The sequence below is a fragment of the Paramormyrops kingsleyae genome, chromosome 20, assembly GCF_048594095.1.
Source record: "Paramormyrops kingsleyae isolate MSU_618 chromosome 20, PKINGS_0.4, whole genome shotgun sequence".
NCBI classification, from domain to species: Eukaryota; Metazoa; Chordata; class Actinopteri; order Osteoglossiformes; family Mormyridae; genus Paramormyrops; species Paramormyrops kingsleyae.
Genome location: NC_132816.1, coordinates 13,863,214 through 13,876,536, shown reverse-complemented (window position 1 = coordinate 13,876,536; position 13,323 = coordinate 13,863,214). Strand labels below are relative to the sequence as shown.

The following is a 13,323-nucleotide window of genomic DNA, read 5'->3' as shown; positions in this document are numbered from 1 at the left end:
TGGGTTTTCAGTCATCTTTATTACTTGAAACTAGACCACGAACAACAGTATACACTGCATCACATAAGACAATATTGAGTGCAATTATGCTCAGTAAAGTTAATTATCATAAGGTGAAAGCATGCTTTACAGTAACAAGTGTCATTTGAGGCACAGTATTGTTTTGCTACAATACTAAGGGTGCAGTAGATTCCACTGTGCTGGGGTGAATTTCCCCAAGCCTCCTTAACGATACGTCGATACGTCATTCTTAAGTTCTATCTTTTAACATAGAACTTAGGAACGACATACAGTAGTGTTAAGGTTCCGGAAAACCCTCCCCTGATCATGAGGGTTTTTTAAAACTTTTATTTCTTTCGTTACTTTGGTCTCGCATGACTTAATGTGCAACCCTGTGACCCTGAGTAGGGTAAGCGAGTACAGAAGATGGATGGATGGATGGATAGCATTAAAATGAGCCAGAATATGTCTGTTACATTCCATTGAAAAGCAATTCTTGGTTTATAGCTTTGTAGTCCAGCAATTAGATAAACATTTGATTCTTGGCAGTATTATATTGATATATACCCAGTGCCATTTAAAATAAAATACAGTATCTAATTTTCTACTTGGTAGTGCCAGGAAATGTCCTGTGTAAATAAACAGAAAAACTACAGTACAGTATAAAGATTTGGGAAAGTGTGTGTTTGTAAAGGGAGGATTAATAAAATCACATATATAATGGAATCAAGCATGTTGCTTCTGCTCTGTGTGTGTGGAGTTTGCATGCCCTCTGGATGAAATGTGCGTTTCCTCCATGTACAAGTCCGTTTGGCTAACTGGTGTCTCTGAATTGCCCATAGCATAGGAGTGTGGCCGTAAGTATATGCCCAGTGATGGGCTGGCATCCCGTCCAGGGAGTGCCCCAGCTTTGTGCCCTAAGCCAGACACCAGACACCAGACTCGCCCTTGTGCCCCTGACCAACATTTGGAAAATTGTGTAAGTTATAAAAGCTGAATATTATGAATAATATTTCCAGTGCTGAAGGAGTACAGTGTTTAAGTGTAGGCGTCTCTCACTGGGCACAGTGGCTGCTCAGTCAGTGCTTCCTGGTGCTGCTGTACCATTTCTTCACGGCCACCCCGGTAGTGCTGCTTATCACGCACAGTGCGCCGCCCAAGCTCAACCACGTTGGACTGCGGCCAAGAAAGGTGAACTGGAAGAAGAAGGCCAGCACTACGTCTATCGTCCTCATCAGGGCAACGGGTCCTGCTTTTTCAATTTGCAGCGCTTTGGTGAGAAATGTCTGCCCAGCGATTCCGAGGACTCCTATCGCCATCAGGATCCACCTGTCCCACCCACAGAATGGTACAGTCCACTCATCTATGACGAATAACGCGATGAGACATTCGATGAGACCAATGACTGCGTAATACCACACAGATAGGTAATAGTGCACGTTTTTACCCATCTTCCTGAGCACCACTAAAGTACAGGCTGCCCCAGCTGCAGACATAAAGGCTGCAATGGTGCCCTTGATGTGGTTTGTGTATTCTCCCTCGATTCCGGAAGCATCTGATCCGAAGAGGAACGGAGGTCTGGCGATTAGTATGACCCCCGTCAGTGTAAAAATGGTGAAAACAAAATCCCAGATTGTACACTTCTCCTTGAGGAAGATCCAGGCCAGCACGGTGGTGAAGACCGGATTGCTGAAGACGATGACGGTCGCGTCAGCTAGTGGCATCTGCTGCACGGCATAATATAAGAGGATCATGGCATTAGACCCAAGGATCCCTCTCAGAAACAGGAAGATCCGTTGTCCTCTTGGTCCTAGGAAGCCGGTTCTGTGTGGACGAGATTAGAACCCAGCGCATGAAGTCTATACCACATTAAACAGTATAAGCCAGACATAATTTCACTGCGCAAGCATGTTAATAGAGAAAACAAAAGAAAGAAATTATTTATAACATACCCAAAATGTTTTAAGTCCTGTATAGTTTCTTCAACAGTTTAGAAAAGATTAGTTCTAGCAAAAATAAAAAATGTTGCATCTTCTCCACTCAGTGACAAATTAACATGACAGAAAGCTATTAAGAGTGCTGGAACTTACTTATAATAAATCAGTGCTGGCAGAACAAATGTCATTTGGAAAAAGCAGCGGATGGCGCTGATTTCCACAGCATGAACTCCCTCCACTTTCTTCACCAGGAGAGCTACAATGGAGAAGAAAGTGGACGCCAGCAGAGCGTAAAACAGACCAAGGCCTGGGCAGCCTCTCCGCTTTCCTGGGGCTGGAAAAAGGGCAGGGCAGTCATCAGCAACTGGCAGCTGACTTGTTTTCTCATTGTGCATTTGGCTAGTGTTTAAATGTTAGCAATTAGTTAAAACTTTTCATCTGATGCAGCAGACAAAAGCTTGACCCACGTTTAAACTTTTGTTACAATTTATCTCTGTCTGTCTGTCTGTCCAATTTCATTACTTTTCGTATCCAAGACTTCAGTGGGTAGTGTAATATGTTTAAAGGCTGTTCAAGATACAAGCGTTTTGTGTCCAAGGCTCTTGTCAAACAACGGTCCGTCATTACAATTTTTTAATCCCATATTTTTAAATCTGCACACTGCGCAAATTTAGTACCTGCTGGTGATAGTGGTCATTTCACACTCTATGCCGGCTCTGACCATGATGACTTAGGCCAAAACTGGCACATATTGAAAAGTGTCAATTTGTGCCAATTTTCCACCTCGAAGTGGACTGAGCTCATTCAACATGGGGCCTGGAATACAACACACTTCCGTCAGTTTTGAGATTATGAAACTCTTATTAGGCAGTTTTTTTTTCATTGTTCAGTGTGCAAATCCAGCGCATACCTACCGGCAGGCTAAAAGATGAGGGGAAAATTACAGGAGTTAATCTCGGTAAAATTTACAGTGAAGAATTTTAATCGCTTAAGTTAACGTCCCCGAGCCATTCCATATGAACAGACAACAGCCGATTAGTTTCGTTATTTAGTCATGTATCTCATGGTTGTTTTTTCGCTGCCAAATATACCAGCGTTAATATTTGGTATTAATACTAATATTTATAAGCCTACCAGCCAACGAAGAACAACGAGTAATGTTCGCAAAAAGTGTCCCTGTTTAGAAAACAATAAATATAATTTTGAATTATTGTTAACCGTAAGACCAATAACATTTTCAAAACTATACATTATACTTATACAAATCTTCAAGAGATAGACTTCCATGGCAGTTAAACTGGTATAAATAATACCATTAACCCTTATAACAAATGGACACTTCCCAGTGAAACCAGAAAATGCACAGTCATCCCAAGGTATAGTCACAGATGACGTTAATATCATTATTAATATTTAAAGCTTGAGCGGAAAGTTCAGGAGCACACAGGAACTTTCGAGTTTCATAAGATATTGCACCGAAAAACTTGTTCCTTACATTAAAAACAACCGCCTTGAACACAATGAATTAGCCATAGATATATAATTCGTCTTTCTAATGTTACATAACGTGCGCTTCAGCAGAAAGGTCGCCGGCTTGGATTACAGCCACCTTCTTTTTAAAACGTTTTTGTCGGTGCGATCTCTCCCGGAGAGTTTTCCGGGCGCATAGGCAGTGCGTCTATTTAAAGTGAAAGGGCGATGGCGGCGTGTCATCGAGCCGCGTTTCACTCGTGTAGTGCCGTGTCTTTAACAAGTGGGGTGACAGCTGTACCTTCCGAGACTAAACTTCCTCTTGTGTCCGCCGCTTCGGGATCACTTTCGTTCCCGCAATACTTGAAGCGATGGCATAGTTTTGCGGAGCTAACTTCTGATTTTGGGTGATCCAGGAAAGCCCGTGCTGCATCCCCATCACTTGACACATGGGACTTGCGGTCTGGGAGAATTATTATTTCAGCCGCGAGTTCTTCCTCTCCGGCAGCCGTGTGCGAAACCTGAACCCTAACATCTTCTTCTTCATTGGGACTGATGGAGAAAACCCCGTCCCCGTCATCCGCACTGGCCGTTCCTTTGCTGACAACTTCCATTTTTCACATGCAACAGGTCAGCATGGCCTGTAAGTATCTTGCTTCGCAGGTTCCCCGATGAGCAATGAACCTGGGTTAACGTTAATAAGTAACCCATGTAGCTTTGTCACTAGGCGTGTTAACTAAGTCTACCGCTAGGGGGAGAGTATGACGCCGGTAGGGCAACTATGACGTAGCACTTAGTTTTTCCCCCCGATGATCAAAACACCCTAAATGCTATTATACAGTTTAACAGAAGTGCATGGGATGGAAAAGTACTTTGTCCTGAGAAAAATAACGTGACTACACAAATAAATAAGCAAACAAATAAATAAATACACATCGTATCAATCATACCATTAAATATACTCCAGCTAATTATATATTGCTTACGGTAACATATATATTTCAATAGTACATTGATTTATGAATACATCTACCATAAAGCTGACATTATATAACAGTGCTTACAATTATATGCACTTCAAAAAGAAAAAAGGAGGAAGTAAAACTGCATTTAAATTTTCTTTATTAGTACTATACAGTTAATACAAACAAGCAACAAAAAAATAAAACTTGGTAAGATCCCCCTCCCACATATACACAACAACATGAACAACAACACACAACAACAAAATCTAAGCTTGCATTCCAATGTGTTCAATTCTTAAAATTACAAACGTGGTTTTAAAACTCCATATGAAACATTTCTCACTGGCATGGTCCCTCTTTTATCTACAAAAGCTTAATTTATAAATTATTTTGCTTACAACTGTAAAGACAGAAAAATGTAAACATTTTATTTGGCAGGTTGTTTTTCTCTCTTCTAAACAGGTTAATAAATAGATTAAAAAGTACATTTCGTTTGTAACTGCTGTGATTGCACAGGTACGTACGGCTTACAGTTGCAAAGGATAAGCTAACAATGGCTTTTGTTTTTTTTTTTTTTAAAAAAGGGTTCAAAAGCTACTCTACAATGGTTGATAACAAAAAAGATGGATAGTTCTAGCAAGGGATTCATCTGGAAGTATTATTAGTGGATTTTATCATGCACTTAGTCCAACCAGAAGTCCATTTCCATCCAAAGAATTTAAAACTACCGCTGTTTCCAACCCGCACCTTGCCTGCAACTTTCAATTACTCAAGTCAATCATCAGATGCTCATAAATCTGAGTTTTCCCTTTAAAACTGGAAGCCAGCAGAAACTCACGGTTGTCAATGGACACGAGGGAGAATGCTCGCGGCGCCTGGATGTTGAGTTCTTGGACGTGGACGAACTGGCCTTTCTTTAGATCGTAGCGATAAACCTGGGTTAGGGAATAATCGCTTCCAAGGATGGCGTAATGCCAACTGTCGACCGAAAAAGGCTGGAACACCATCGAGCCCCGCGAGGGCATGGTTTGAATCTCCGTGAACATGGCACCGTCCCATCTCATGACTTTGGAGTCTCCGATGAATCTAGTCAGACAGATATAGAGCTCGGTCTTCACTTTGAAATGCTTGACAGCATATACGTCCTCCATCTCGGGAATGTCAGTGCGTCGGTCAAACAGCTTCTGACTTTTGCTCCACTGGTAAATCACAGGCCTCTGCGAGCTGCTGGACAGGATAAGGTGGGGTTTGCCCGCGATCTCCAGGTACTCCACGTCGGTGTCGCGGTACCACGGGTGAAGGGACTGGTGGGAATAGAAGCCGTTGCCGTTCCACTTATACACGGTCGTCGTGCCCGCTTTCGAGCTGTCGGCGATGACGAAGAAGGACTCGCCGTCGATTCGGAACGTCTCCACGTCGTTGGGCTTCCTTATTTTCAGAATATCGATATCTTGTATCTTGATGAACTTGTTAGCGGAGGTGTCCCGCTTGTAAATGTGAGACCCTCCGAAGAGCTGGGCGACTATAATAAACAGCTGGTTATTCATCACCAGAGGTTTGCAGACCACAGTGGAAGTGCCTACAAAAACCAATGAACATCAGAATGTATAAAATATAACCTGCTGATGGAAACATGAAGGCAACCAAAATCACCATCAAAACAACTTACACTATGACAAAGTTCAAAAGCAGTTAAATTTAACTAGCCATGTATTTCCTGCTGTTAAAAACAATTCTGGAGAAACAGTTCCACCTAGTGGTAGAAATAGTTAACTAGTTTTATCCCATTTTTCCCTCCAAAACTGATAAACCCATACTCACTTTCGATGTTATCGTAATTTCGGAACACCATTTCAACATGATCCCACTCCAGAAAGCTACATTTTCCAGTAAAAGGCTGGGCAAAAACGACATACTGGTCACTGGCAAGAGAAAACGATTCCACTGAAATTGACTCAAATTTAAGAGACTGATAAGCAGCAAATTCTGAAAGACAAGAAAAGACAGAATCAGGTTTAGAAAAAAAAAAATTTTCATAAAAATTGCTCGCTTCAGGTCAAGCTTACTTTCCATCCCTGAATGCATGAAGAAATATAGTTTGCACATCAGCTCTAAGCATTTCTAGCATTTCCGTAGGTGACACAGAGCTGACCTGACAATTATGATAAAAAGCAAAAGTCATCATGCAAATCACCTGCTGTTATGCAGTCAAATGACTGCGGCGCTAGATCGTTTATTTTTTTGCCCTGGTAGAGTGGAGGACTGGCACAATAGATCTGGTCCACGGTAGCGTTTGTGTGGTAAATCCATTCCACCAGCCATTTGAGTTTACAGTCACAGTTGAAGGTGTTGCCCCGAAGATCACTGTGTGGAAAAAAATTATATAGAAAAATACATAAACACACAAACACACAAAAATATATGCACACACACACATATATATATATATAAACACAGTTTTGATAAGCATGTTCACAAGTCCAGTCCCTAGGAAGGAAATGAATGTTATGAACCAGAATGTTAGGATAAAATGAGATATGAAATATGGTGAAAGGTCAGCAAAAAACCCTTACGCCTAGTTCATATGATCAATAAAGAATTTAAAAATACCTACACTTTTGTTAAAGCTTCCATTCCCTTGAAAACATCTCTGGGCAAAGTCTGTAGGTTGTTGTAGGCCAAGCTCCTAATAACAGCAGGAGATTCATTATTAGTGTATATTTGGTATGAGACGTCCTATTCATTTCCTGGGCACGATAATATTGCCACACCACACTGTATTTTTTGTAATGGGAACTTAGCTTCGAAGACTGGTTGATTTTACAGTGATTTATATGTACAAAAAAAGTAATATAAATCACTGCTTAGTAACAGAATGCAAACAAACAATCTGAGTTCATACAGACATGCCCCAAATCCTATGAATACTAACAGTACTGGAGCACTCCCCGGAGAACATATTTCAGTGTGAACATTTCGATTTCGGCCTGACACCTGGTGGCCATCAGCCAGCACTGTCGTTCCTACACTGAGACACATCACGGCAATAGCGTGTGTATTTTTATATTTTGCCTCTTCAGCTTTAGTGTTCCTTACTGTGTTTATGGATCACATAAATCATTTCATAAACTGGTGCTCCTCCATTATGAAATAACGCAACTGTTGTCCAAAAACAGTCAAAGCCAAAAGAAGTAATTCATCCATTCAGACGAATGGAAATTGTCTGTAATGAACGATTACGAATGCATGTTTTTTTTTTTTTTTAATCCGTTCATTTTCCATAATCATCTATCAAATGCGGGATCACAGAGTCTGGAGTCTATCCTAGGAACCAAAGCACACTCCCTGGATGGAACTCCAGTCCATCACAAGGCGCTCCAACCGAAAAAGGGACATTTTAAAGATGTTATTTCCCTGAACTTTGAACGTAGGGAAGGATTACTCTCAGAAATCTCAAAAACAGAGAGAACTTCCATACACGTGGCACATTTTAAAATATATTTTGAAGAGCCCAGGATCATTTCCATCCATCCATCCATCCATCCACCCACCCACTTTGAGGGTTATGGCTGTAGCATACCAAGCAGGTCAGACTAGAGCTCTTGTTCCAAGTCTACAAATTTCTATCTCCTTCTGGGGGATACCCAGATGTCCCCAAGCCAGAATAGTTTGCAAAAGAAGTTTTTTTTCCCCTAAGAACTATTTAAATTGTACTGCTTTCTCTTCTAGAAACGAGAAAAGTGGCTTACAGATGTAAAACAGTTGAAACAACCAAACTTCAGAGCATAGATAATGAGTAACTAGACTGACCTTGAATCGAAAGTATGAAGCTAAAACATTTCTTGACAAAGCTATTTAATCAGTGAAAAGGTCAGCTTCTGAATGCAAAGGATAAAGGGCAATAATACTGAGTACAATAACATATATCAAACTCCTAAAATAAACACCTATTATATGTTTGATATATTAGCCAATGTGAAGGTCATTCGCTTGTTATGTTGTAACACTCTTCCAGGGATTCGCATTTAAAAACATGCAGTCATCCCAGAAAAGCAGAGAATGAATCCGAATCCCAGCAGTCGATAGGCCGACGCTTTTTGTAGCAACAACGCTTCTGCAGAGGAGACAATGCCCTTGTAGATGCAAAATGTCTAAAAATGGCAGCCAGTGTCTGAAGACTGACAGACATCGACGCAAATGCTGCTAAGAGGCACCGCCACGCTCCGGCAGACCAACGGCACTGCAGACACTGAGTGCGGCGGGCGTTCGGCGTTTGCTCGAAAACGGGAACCTTTAATAATGCCCTGACGTCATTGTGTTTACCGAGAGGTGCACACAGCACTTAGTCTCAATGGGAGGTCCCCGTCTCTGATTGGCTGTCTGCTCCGTAAGGCTTTTTTGGCCTCAGAGAACGGCGTGTTAATTTAAGCCATATCAGCTCTGACGGCGCCTTCTGTCGGGACTAGCGGGCGCAAGCTGTGCTCGTGTTGTGTAACAGAGCTAACGCGCGTCCCCCCATTCAGCAGCAGCAGCTGAGAATGCCTCACATGTCAACATTAGTGCCCCCAGCTCTGCCGCACACAAACGCAAGGCAGACACACTGGTGCCTTTTCGTGGGGACAATGCGCGAGCGACAGTAACGAATAGAGAAGAGAAGAAAGAGGAAGGCAGAACGAAATTCTTGGAGCGAAAGCAAATTTCAATGGGTTGCCCAATCTGCAGACACAAAGGAGATAGTTGTCAGTTGCCCGTCAGCTGGAAGATATGCAGTGGGGAAGACCTTCCATAAGACTCCAGTGACTCATCTGATGTTTTTTTGTTATCACGTCACTGGTGAATTTCTCCATTTTGTGGTCCATGTCTCAATTTGTTAATAATAAATACTGACACTCCTTTCTACAAATCATATGCAAATATAAATTTCAGAATAATAAACAGGTATTCATATGGAAGGTTGAACTGCAAAGTAACACATCAAAGAAACCAAAAAAGGTTATAAATGCATAATGAATATTCACAACAGCTGTGATCTTTAAAGTATATGTCCTGGGCCAATTTACACCATAGCAATGTTACAAATATTAACACTGAAAATGAAAGAAAATCAAATACTTACAAATGTATTAAGGACTTTAGTCCCCTGAAAGCGAAAGGTGATATGGATTTGATTTTGTTGTTTTCAATAAACCTGGGAGAAAATAACATCAGTTAAGTTGATGAAACACATTTTTAACATGCTGCTTTTTAATCTGAAGTGCCGGTTCACTCACAAGTATTCCAGATGGGGCAAGCCAAGGAAAGCATCTTCGTTTATAGAATCGAAGGAGTTGGCTGTGAACAATCTATAACAGAAGAAAAATAGTATTGAATAACACTGATATTTTCTACAGGTTTGCCTTCTATTCCACACAAATTACATGCAAATCTACACCAAATTCTATCCTATGGTTTTTGGCCAATTTATGTAAATGTTGTTAATAATACTAAAAGTGCAAGAAATGCAAATGTGCATGTTGTCATATTCATAGTCCTCACAACGATGAAAAAAAAGTTGCATAGTGTAAGAAAAAAACTGTATTAATTCCACAGTGAATGAAAACGAATGAATCATCTCAATACAAATACGTGATCGCTCTGTTGACCGCCGATAAAGCACAAGTTTCTGAATGAACATGTCAGGAAATGGCGATGCTTCTGGTCACTAGCAGATTTTTAGTTTTCAAACAAAAGGTGTTTGAAAACCAGATGAGGTTATATGCCATAAATGCAACACAATCCATTTAGATTAACTGCCCGAACAGTTTTCCTAGTAGGATCTCATAATGTTTCTGTACATTTCTAATGTGTCTTTATGTTTACGCTAATGTTATTTTTTTCCACTAATTTATTTATTTAGATATCATCCTGTAATCATACTTCTTTGGAAGTCGTTAAAGCAGAGGATAAGACATGCAGACTGCCTCATCCAAAAATCAGCGATTAATAGATTGCGATTCTGCGCATAAATGGCCAAAGACTTACTCATCTGATGGCTCCACCTAGCGGAATATGCGGAGTGTAACACTGCTGCAGTCACTAACCCGGCGTAACGCTGAATCAATCACGTCCATGGTAAACTGCCATATTCCTTCATACAGGGCGTGTAAGAAATACCAAATAAAAACCATGCAAAATGCACTAATAAGAATATGCTGCCCGAGGGCGTTGTTCATAGTGGACTTTAATCCTATACCAAGTGCAATAAAATCCAAGTCTATGACGGCGTTTCTAAATCCCTGTCAGATAGATTTTACATCTCTTTCTAAGGAGGTTAATAAAGAAGGCTAAATATTTACATTAACCCAGTGAATGGTTTCGCTTTTGAGTAGTCGGAAAGACTGAAAATATGCAATCACTGGCTCCCAAGCGTTAGAGGACAGGGATGCACCGTAACACAAGGCATGCACCTGCGCTTAGGTATGATAAATACAGCCCTATGAGGGAAGGCCGACGGGTTAAGATGGGCGTGGTCAGTAACTCTCCCCCAGTCCGCTTTTTGCGTTGTGTTCGTGTATTCAATTCATTAGTTATAGACATCAGATTATATTACCCAGTCCTGGTAGCTGTGAATAATTAAGCGGGCCTCTTTCCAGTCAAAAAATATATATTTTTAACTTGAAAGAGCCACATTGCCCAATGTGAATGTATGAGGCTTTGTAACAATAACATTTTATGTATCCAACCGCTGACCAACTTTCCCCCCTTCAATCTCACATTCTTGATATTCTTTTAGTCATTCCACAAACGATATTTCACCCATCTATTCATCCATGTACCAAATCGATCATTTTCACTACACTGGTTAGGGTTCCAGTAATATGTTCCTCTTTATGTCCAGACAAAAATAAGGCTGGACCAGTTCATGAAAAGTTGAAATTCATGTAACAGAATCTATATAAAAGAATGAAAAGGTTCTGTCTGACACGCACAAAGTTTCTAAGTGTTATTCTTTATTTGTCCAAGTGCATGGATTTATTTTTAATATAAAAATATCTAGAATGATTTGATCTAATGGAAACGTAATGCCAGAAGAGAATACATTTATTTTTTTGTGAGTCACAGATAGAACACGATTAGACATTAAATCCTAACTCCAACGTAACAGTCTTTGTTTGACAACACCATAATCTACTGCTCACTTTGAAGTCCCTAAATTAGATGCGTCCTTGGATTGCTGTTTTCATATTTTTATTGCCATTTTCTATACTGTAACCGGTTTCGGTTTTATGTTGGGAAAGATCGATTACCTGGTGATTGTGGTAAACCGATAAAAATCGAACTGTTTAAATTATTTTTATTATTTGACCGTTTAAGTAGGTTGCTGTATAAAATGATTATGTTATGGTCAGTGTGAAAGGCTTATAAAACGAAGTACTCTGAAATTCAAATAAGCTGTGTTTTTTGCTTTTTTTAAGTAGCATATACAGTTTCAGACTGCATTGCATACCTTTAACACCTTTAGATACTCCCTTTCAAATTCGAGTTAACATTAAGAACCAGGATAATACAGAGCCGTCTAAAACGGTCGGGAGGACTAGTTACTGAGTCCGTGCTTTGTCCGCTAAAATATGGCGATCATCAGTTAAAAACAGAGAACTAGCTGTCTGCAGAGCATGTGCTAAATTAGACTAAATTAAACATTTAAAATAATAAAAAATGACTCACAGGAGCTGAAGAGCTGGAGTGTGTACGAAGCTTCCTTCTGGGATTTCGCTGAATCCAGATTTCACAAAAGATCTTATAAAAAAGAAAGTACCAATTCACATGAGGCAACATTATTTTATGAACAAAACTGTTTAGTCAACTGCGTTATTCACATCAGTGGTACTCAAATAACGTATCAAATGGTTATAGTAGAAAATAAAGCAGATATAAACAATCTCGCAGTATACAACACGAGCATGCAAGAAAACAGAAAAAATATGTATAACGAATACTTATTTTCGCACGCGTTCATGTAATATTGCATACAAAGCGGCGGCTGCTACATGCGCATTTCAGACAACTTACAATGAAACGACGTCGGAAGGAAAGCTGCGAGGAACGGATTTAATGTTTTCACACAGGGCATTATCTTTGGTGCATGTACAAGACGGTGGGCATCTGGGTTGCTTCGCTCTCTTAGTTTCTACTATAAGCAGTACAGAGGCAATCCAAAGCCAAAAAGTGTATCTTTTGAAGCTTCTGTTAGCATATCCCATCCTTTTGAACCGCTATGGTTGTAACCAGCTCGTAGAATAATCCTGCACATGAACCGGTTTCTCCGCTCCGAATATTTATTTCAGTTATTTTATTTTTTTGATGCCAAACCAGCACCCTGCTTTTTTGTTTTTGTATCTTTGCTTCTGACGCTGCCGTATAATGAATTCAGCTGAACTGAAAGCCTCGGTTAGCAGGCGTTAATCCAAGCAATTCGTCCTGGGAGTCGTTGTGTTGCAAATGCGGCGCAGAGACGGGCAATCCGCAAAACCTAAACAGAACAGTATTCAAAAAACCTGTAACAGCGGCCACAGCAAATACCACATTGGATGAGAATAAAGGCTTATCTGTGTAGGTAGGTCAGCAGCCGAAATTGGAAGTGCACACGCGTTTGATTTCTTTGATTTTCATCGGATTGATCAATTAATCAATAGAATACAATATTTCATGTCGAATTACGTCCAATGTGACATATTCACAGTCCTCCTCGTTTTCAAATAATGATCCGCGCAGCTATTGGCTAGACAAAAAACATGGATTCGTGTATATTCCTTAGAGAGGATCTCGCATCACTGCTATCCAAGAGGTTTTCATTTATATGGGAATAACTACGAATGAAACGGATGTAGACTGCTTATATATCTATGAGTCGTGGTGTCAAACAATAATGACGCATCACCCCTATCTCCTCAGGCTGAGACACACACACACAC

At 40.4% G+C, this 13,323-nt stretch overlaps 2 protein-coding genes across 2 annotated transcripts; both read right to left on the bottom strand.

The window, feature by feature from the left end:
* slc35g1 (solute carrier family 35 member G1) lies at positions 1 to 4,296 on the bottom strand. The gene is made up of 3 exons (XM_023842348.2): positions 3,709 to 4,296; positions 2,091 to 2,271; positions 1 to 1,824 (listed from the first exon to the last, which is right to left on the bottom strand). The coding sequence occupies exons 1-3, from the start codon at positions 4,019 to 4,021 to the stop codon at positions 1,080 to 1,082; spliced, it is 1,239 nt and encodes a 412-aa protein (XP_023698116.1). The 5' UTR covers positions 4,022 to 4,296; the 3' UTR covers positions 1 to 1,079.
* Positions 4,297 to 4,512: 216 nt separating this feature from the next.
* On the bottom strand, positions 4,513 to 13,295 carry lgi1b (leucine-rich, glioma inactivated 1b). The gene is made up of 8 exons (XM_023842385.2): positions 12,422 to 13,295; positions 12,077 to 12,148; positions 9,643 to 9,714; positions 9,489 to 9,560; positions 6,987 to 7,058; positions 6,567 to 6,736; positions 6,194 to 6,358; positions 4,513 to 5,951 (listed from the first exon to the last, which is right to left on the bottom strand). The coding sequence occupies exons 1-8, from the start codon at positions 12,610 to 12,612 to the stop codon at positions 5,134 to 5,136; spliced, it is 1,632 nt and encodes a 543-aa protein (XP_023698153.1). The 5' UTR covers positions 12,613 to 13,295; the 3' UTR covers positions 4,513 to 5,133.
* Between the last annotated feature and the right edge of the window lie 28 nt (positions 13,296 to 13,323).

Excerpts from the sequence above, each read along its gene's own strand:
- slc35g1 (XM_023842348.2), bottom strand. The coding sequence starts at position 4,021 with ATGGAAGTTGTCAGCAAAGGAACGGCCAGTGCGGATGACGGGGACGGG. Across the intron at positions 2,272-3,708 it reads AGGAAGTTTAGTCTCGGAAG|CCCCAGGAAAGCGGAGAGGC; the intron begins GTACAGCTGTCA and ends CCCTTTTTCCAG. Across the intron at positions 1,825-2,090 it reads CCAGCACTGATTTATTATAA|AACCGGCTTCCTAGGACCAA; the intron begins GTAAGTTCCAGC and ends TCGTCCACACAG.
- lgi1b (XM_023842385.2), bottom strand. The coding sequence starts at position 12,612 with ATGGGATATGCTAACAGAAGCTTCAAAAGATACACTTTTTGGCTTTGG. Across the intron at positions 6,359-6,566 it reads ATTTGACTGCATAACAGCAG|AATTTGCTGCTTATCAGTCT; the intron begins GTGATTTGCATG and ends CTTGTCTTTCAG. Across the intron at positions 5,952-6,193 it reads AAATTACGATAACATCGAAA|GCACTTCCACTGTGGTCTGC; the intron begins GTGAGTATGGGT and ends TGGTTTTTGTAG.